Genomic DNA, 8,047 nt, shown 5'->3' with positions numbered 1-8,047 from the left:
ATTCATTAACGTTATAGCGTGTTTATATGTTCGTAATAATTTTTAAAATATTTCAGACATTTAATTGTTTTTAAAAAAATACAATATTTAAAACAAAACAGATCGTTAATAAATATTCTTTACAGCGTCAAAGATCTATTATGGCTCAAGTGATTAACTGGGTGATCATAAAGTATATTACGCCATATCGGGAATGATAAAGTATATTACGCCATATCGGGAATGATAAAGTATATTGCGTCATGACGGTCGCCGCACTTGACCTCTTGGCACATTTATTTTTATACTTAAAGTTAATATAAATAACTACCAACTGTCGCCATTTTCAAGTAGCGTACTGCTTAACAATGATTCTGGAAGACATTCTAACTGCTGAAGTTATCAGTAAATATAGGGAAAATGGTGCCGTTTGCTTAAGAGGTGTATTTGAAAGTCACTGGTTAGATGCTATCGCTAAAGGAATTGAGAAAAATCTGAGTAAGCCAAGTAAATACTCCGAAAGTTTGAAATGTGATGGGGGAGATGGAGTGTATTTCGATGACTATGGTAATTGGCAATGGATAAAGGAATTTAAAGATTTCATTTGTGGTTCAGTAGCGGCTGAAGTAGCAGGAAGGCTAATGGAATCTGAGGTAAGTTTCCAAAACTTTACAGAATGGTTCACAAGAAATTTCTTTCAAATCGTATATACCCGAGACGTGTGACCATGCATAATATCAATATACAGGTTTATTAAGATACTTCTGTTTTTTTTTTTTAATATGACTCCCACCTATAATCTCACCTTGTAAACTCTCGTAGATTTTAGTACCGTGATGGTGGATAATCAGAGATCCATAGACCAAACAGTTGGATTTAAAAAAAATGATATTTAAGGTTTTTGGTAAGAAGGGTGATGGTCACACACACACACACACACACACACACACACACACACACACACACACACACACACACACACACACACACACACAATGAAAATGTCTCTAACACACGCCTAATGACATTTGCAGATATCCATGCCACTATGAAATTGACTGTTTTAACACTTATATAAGAACACATATCAGGTAAACTCTAGAAAAACAAAAATATCTCACAATGTAAAATTTACGTGTCAGTGCTGTTATATTTTCTATTATTCGATATAGATTCAGAATCTTGGACTTTCACAAAAAAAGATAGAAAAAAGAATAAATAGCGTGAAACCTCGATGGTAATTTCAAAAATTCTGCATATTGTACTTCTGTTATATAATCGAAGAGTTATTTAACAAAATTTATTTACAGGTCTTCAATATAATCTTCATTCTGCTCACCCGATGCCCAACGTTTAGGTAAGTCTTGGGTTCCTATCAGAAAACCATTTTTGTCGATCTGTATCCTAAGTTAGGAAAAAAAAAACTAATAAAAAAACATTCCATGGGAAAATATCAGTAGTAGATCAGCCACTTCTGACAAGATCAAGATTAAGATAAGATAAGGAATCGTGACGTGATTGGTTGTTATCGGATGAAGATAAGTGACGTTTTGCTTTGAATGGAAAAGGAAGACATATTAGTGGATAAGGATTCGTGCCGTGATTGGTGGGACACTCTGAACAAAATAGGGGTAGGGTGAATGGGGGAAGCGACGTCAGTGTCCTGGATGTGTGCTGTTGTGAAATGTAGATAAGTAAATGGTTTGTGTATTATTATTTTTTTTATTATTATTATTTCGGGCAACTCCAAGGAGTCGATAGACTCATCGAGGGAGACCCTAACATCATGTCAAGAACAACTATTCGACATTCACACAGTATCTATCATACCTCGTCTTGAACTCGTTCATGGTCATAGCACAGACAACAGACTCTGGCAGCTTATTCCACTCATTCACCACTCTCCAAGTAAAAAACATAGCTCTAACAGCCCTGCTAACCATTCTACTACTACTACTATTATTACGGGCAACTCCAGGGAGTCATTGGACTCATCGAGGGAGGCCCCAAATCACATTCATCACAACTATTTGACATTCATACAGTATCTATCATACCTCGCCTTAAACTCATTCACTGTCACAGCATCCACCACAGACTCAGGGAGCGCATTCCACTCATTCACTACTCTAAAAGTAACGAACCCAGCTCTAACACCTTTACTAACCACACTTTTGCCCAGTTTCCATGGATGTCCCCTAGTCCTCCCACAACCAGCCCTGTTCTCAAAAATATCTTCTGAATTAATTTTATAGAAACCCTTCAGTAATTTGAATGTCTCAATCATATCTCCCCTCCTCCGCCTATCAACCAATTTTTGCAACCCACAAATCCTCATCCTGTTCTCATACGGGTCATTCCACAGACCTGCTATCATCTTGGTCACTCGCCTCTGGATCCTCTCCACCTCCTCCCCATCAAGAAGAAACCTAGGTGACCAAATCTGAGCACAGTAGTCTAGATGGGGTCTTATCAAGGCTCGATACAGAGGAACAATAACCTGCTTGTCTCTGCTTGTCATCGTATTCTTCAGCAACCAAGTGATTTGATGAGCTGTTTTGGTCACTTTTGCAATGTGTCCCCTAAATTTCAATTCCTTATCTACCAACACTCCTAAATCTCGTGCCTCATCAATTTCCTGGAGCACGGTTCCACCAATGCACTAAACTGCCGCCAATCTTTTCACCCCAAAATGCATAACCTTACATTTTGCCACATTAAACTGACATCCATTCTCCTTAGCCCAGACCTCCAATCTATCCAAATCATCCTGCAAAATTTTGACGTCATCTGCATTCACTATTGCCCTACCCAACTTCGCATCATCCGCAAACAAATGAACTGTTCCTCTCAGATCATTTCCTATATCATTTATGAACAAATTAAACAGCAGTGGTCCAAGAACAGATCCTTGTGGCAAACCACTAGTCACAGGCCGTCTTGTGGACTCTACTCCCGAGTAAACCACTCTCTGATATCTCTCCGTCAACCACCCTCCTATCCATCTCACCAACCCTATGCCCATTCCCATATGCTGCAATTTACTGATTAGAATTCCATGTGGAATCCTGTCAAAGGCCTTGGCAAGGTCCAGTAGAATCACCGTAAACCCATTACCCTTGTCCAGTTCAGCCGTCACTGTGTTATAATACGTGAGCAAGTTACTGAGGCATGACCTACCCTTCAAAAAACCATGCTGTCCCCGATACAGTATCCCATTTTCTTCTATCCAATCTTGTATTTTCCTCTTGACTATTTTCTCTAATACCTTGACAATGATTCCTGATATGCTAATCGGTCGGTAATTTACTACAGCAGTCTTGGAACCACTTTTATGCAGTGGAACTATTTTCCCCTCTTTCCACCCGCTCGGGACTAACCCAGACCCGAGACTCAAATTAAACAAAATGGTCAAGGGTACTGACAATTCTTTAGCTGCTTCTCGTACAACACGAGCTGGTATACCATCCAATCCCACAGATGTATTGACATTGAGGTTATGCAATAGACTACTCACCTCCACTTCATTAACCACAATTCCCGTATAATCTACTGGTTTATTCGCTTCTGCAATGTCACCACCTGGATGATATACTTTTGCAAAGTGCTCACTCAGTAACTGAACTATCTCAACTGATTCAGTTACTTCCCTACCATCGGCATTCTTTAAAATCAATCTGCCATGTACATTTTTCCTTTTACTTGCTACATATCTAAAAAACTGTTTAGGATTCTCTTTAGCCTGCATGGCCAATGTTCTTTCGTAATCCTTTTTTGCTTTTCTTACCACACTCGTCACCCTTCTGGCCTGTGCTTTATACCATTCATGTGCCTGCCGGTCACCCTTCTCCTTAAATTCCCTCCATAGTTGTTTCTTTTTTTGCAACTCAAGCTTAATGGTGTTATTCATCCATTTAACCCCTACTTGATTTATTATTCGGACTCTAGGTATACAGTCAGCCATTGCTTCATGCAAGCACTTCTTAACTACCTCCCATGCACTATCAACTTCTAGTCCTTGCAGTTGTACATGCCATGGCACTGAACCAATCAAACTCCTAAGCTTGTCATACTTTCAAGCCCGATAATTCCACATGTACCCTGTCTTAATTGAAAATTCTACACCTTTAGCTACCTCCCAAGTTAAGACCCTATGATCACTCTCACCGATTGGTGGTAATGTAGTCATATTTGTTACAGCCAAATCCTCAGATGTAATTACTTGGTCAAGCACTCTCTCACCCCTAGTATTTTCCATTACATGCTGTCGCAGATAGTTATCCCTTAATAACCGCATAAAATCCAATTCCTTCCTCCCGTGTGGCCTCTCCTCACTCCAATCAATGCGACCATAGTTGAAATCTCCCATAATAATCACCCTCCTTCCACCCATTTCTTCTATTTGCTTGTACATACTGTCACCACCATCTTTTCCATCACCTGGTCTATAGCAGCACCCAATTGTATATTTAGTTCTGCTAGCCACAATCTCACACCAAATGGCCTCAAATGTGCTCTTTTCTCTATCCTGCAATTCAACTTCTATTCTCCTTGGCTGGAGCTCATCAGCTATCATCAACAATACTCCTCCCCCCATTTTATTCTCTCTGTCATTCCTGAACACACTATACCCATCACATTCAATCCCACTAGTTATATCATCTACAGTCAGCCATGTTTCACTAATACCTATAACCTGTGGTCTGGAAGTGCCAACCATGGCCAAAAACTCTTCCTTCTTGTTCCTAATATACTCCTAGTATTAGTGTACATGAATTTAAGACCCCCATTAGTCCCAACCCTACCTTGATGCCTTATATTAACTATCCCACTCAGATTTGTTGTCCTTATTTGCTCTGGCATATTATATTCATTCTTACATTCAACTGCCTCCATAAGGACTGTATCTCTACTCCCCCCCCCTTAACAAATCTAGTTTCCCTGAATTTGCACATCCACTACATTCAGCAACACTTTCTCAAGTCTTCTTACACCGTAACCATTCAAATGCAAGCCATCCATCTTATATAGATCCTTTCGCCCATCAAACTCACTCCACACATCCACAAATTCCACACCACTCGTCATACATAACCCACGCATAAAGTCATTTGCAATTATAGCCCTCCTTTTAAACATTTCACTGTCATACCGTGGCAAAAGACTAATCATTCTAACTCTCTCACTCTTTTCTTTTGCTACCCCAAACAATTCATTCAGGTCTTCTATCATTTTCATTTTATCTCCTTTCAAATCATTCGTACCTGCCACAACAATCATTTCTTTCACCCTTTCCTTTTGCTCTCTAATAGACGCAGTTACGTCCTTTATGGTCGCACCAGGTTGGTACGATTTTGTCAAATCCTCTACTAACACACCTCGTACTAACGAGGTGTGTTAGTAGAGTGTTCTTGCCCAGCTTCCATGTATGTCCCCTAGTCCTCCCACCACCAGTCCTATTCTTAAAAATATCTTCTGGATTAATCTTATAGAAACCCTTCAGTAATTTGAATGTCTCAATCATATCACCCCATTCCTGCCTATCAACTAATTTCTGTAGCCCAAAAATCTTCAACCTGTTCTCATAAGGTTCATTTCATAGTCCTGCTATTATCTTGGTCACTCATCTCTGGATCCACTCCACCTCCTCCCCATCAAGAAGAAACGCTGGCGCCTATATCTGGGCACAGTAGTCTAGATTGGGTCTTATCAAGGCTCGACACAGATGAACAATAACTTGATTGTCTCTGCTTGTTAAAGTATTTTTAAGAAGCCAAGTGATTTGATGAACTGATTTAGCCACTTTTGCAATGTGTCCCCTAAACTTCAACTCCCTATCCACCAACACTCCCGAATCCCTAGCCTCATCAATCTTCTGGAGTACAGTTTCACCAATGTGGTATACTGCTGCTAATCTTTTCACCCCAAAATGCATAACCTTACACTTTGCCACATTAAACTAACATCCATTATCCTTAGCCCAGTCCTCTAAACTATTCAAATCATCTTGCAAAATTTTGACATCCTGTGCACTCACTATTGTTCTACCCAACATTGCATCATCAGCAAACAAGTGAACACTTCCTCTCAGATCCTTTCCTATATCGTTAATGAACAAATTGAAAAGTAGTTGTCCAAGAACAGAACCCTGTGGCACACCACTAGTCACAAGCCGTCTTTTGGACTCCACTCCTGAAGAATCCACTCTCTGGTATCTCTCCATCAACCACCTCCTATCCATCTCACCAACCTTATATCCATCCCCATCTGCTCCAGTTTGCTAATTACAGTTCTATGTGGTATCCTGTCAAAGGCCTTGGCAAGGTCCAGTAGAATCACTGTAAACCCATTACCCTTATTCAGTTCAACCGTCACTGTGTTATAGAATGTCAGCAAGTTATTGAGGCATGATCTACCCTTCACAAAACTATGTTGTCCCCCATACAGTATCCCATTTTCATCTATCCAATCCTGTATTCTTCTCTTGATTAATTTCTCCATGACCTTGTCAATGATTCCTGATATGCTAATCGGTCAGTAATTTACAACAGCAGTCTTGGAACCTCCTTTATGCAATGGAACTATTTTCCCCTTTTTCCACCCGCTCGGAACTAACCCAGACCCGAGACTCAAATTAAACAAAATGGTCAAGGGTTGTGATAATTCTTTAGCTGCTTCACGTACGACACGAGCTGGTATACCATCCAATCCCACAGATGGATTGACATTGAGGTTTTGCAATAGACTACTCACCTCCACTTCACTCACCACAATTCCCATATAATCTATTGGTTCATTGATTTCTGCAATGTCGCCACTGGATGATATATTCTTGCAAAGTGCTCGCTCAGTAATTCAACTATATCAACTGATTCGGTTACCTCCCTACCACCAGCATTCTTTAAAATCATTCTGCCATATACATTTTTTCTTTTACTTGCAACACATCGAAAAAACTGTTTTGGATTCTCTTTAGCCTGCATGGCCAATGTTCTTTCGTAATCCTTTTTTGCTTTTCTTACCACACTCATTACCCGTCTGGTCTGCACTTTATACTGTTCATGTGGTGCAGGTCACCTTTCTCCTTAAATTCCCTCTATAGTTTCTTTTTTTGCAGCTCAAGCTTAATGGTGTTATTCATCCATTTAATCGCTACCTGATTTATTATTCGGACTCTAGGTATACAGTCAGCCATTGCTTCATGCAAACACTTCTTAGCCTCCCATGCACTGTCAACGTCTAGCCCTTGCAGTTGTACATGCCATGGCACTGAACCAATCAATCTCCTAAGCTTGTCATACTTACCAGCCAGATAATTCCACATGTACTCTGTGTTAATTGTAATTTCCATACCTTTAGCCACCTCCCAAGTCAAGACCCTATGATCATGCTCACCAATTGGTGGCAACGTGGTCATATTCGCTACAGCCAAATTCTTTGATGCAATTACTAGGTCAAGCACTCTCTGACCCCTAGTACTTTCCATTACATGCTGTCACAGTAAGTTATCCCTTAATAACCACATAAAATCCAATTCTTTCCTCCCATATATCCTCTGCTCCTTCCAATCAATGTTACCATAGTTCAAATCTCCCATAATAATTACCCTCCTTCCACTCATTTCTTCTATTTGTTTGTGCATACTATTTCCACCATCTATTCCATCACCTGGTCTATAGCACACACATAATAGTGTATGGCATTATGGGTGATGAATAGTGATAAAATAGAGTTTAGAATGTTTGGAATTTCACTCTGGTTCCCCCCCCCTTCTGTCAGGGACATCACGTCGTGTGTTTAGGTCGCATAAAGCTTTGTGGGTGCTGTTTAGAGATAAGGAATCGTGATGTTATGTGTTTGGAAATTTCTGGTGAACATATGTCTGTGACATCACGTGGTGTTTTGGTTTGCCTATGAAATTGTGGGCGATGTTTAGAGATGAGATATCTGGGAATTTCGCAGTGACACACATCCGTCCTTGTCGTCAAGTTTTATCTTTGGTTGTCTATAGATGACGGTACTAATTTTCCAATATAGTTTGGGATATTTCTTTCCTGTTAAAGACTAT

At 40.0% G+C, this 8,047-nt stretch overlaps 1 protein-coding gene across 1 annotated transcript in view; it reads left to right on the top strand.

Annotated features, from left to right (window-relative positions):
• Nucleotides 1-210: 210 nt before the first annotated feature.
• The window catches only part of LOC150100375 (putative phytanoyl-CoA dioxygenase), a 64,072-nt gene continuing 56,235 nt past the window's right edge, over nucleotides 211-8,047 (top strand). The window contains exon 1 of the mRNA XM_090402760.1: nucleotides 211-632. Coding sequence (XP_090258886.1) covers nucleotides 348-632 — 285 coding nt within the window. The 5' untranslated portion in view covers nucleotides 211-347. The remainder of the gene's footprint in view (nucleotides 633-8,047) is intronic.

This window comes from Typopeltis vanoorti, chromosome 13 (assembly GCF_054136105.1).
Source record: "Typopeltis vanoorti isolate ZY-2024b chromosome 13, IOZ_Tvanoo_1.0, whole genome shotgun sequence".
NCBI lineage: Eukaryota > Metazoa > Arthropoda > Arachnida > Uropygi > Thelyphonidae > Typopeltis > Typopeltis vanoorti.
Note: the sequence above shows the minus strand (reverse complement) of the source record. Positions and strands in the feature narration are given on the sequence as shown.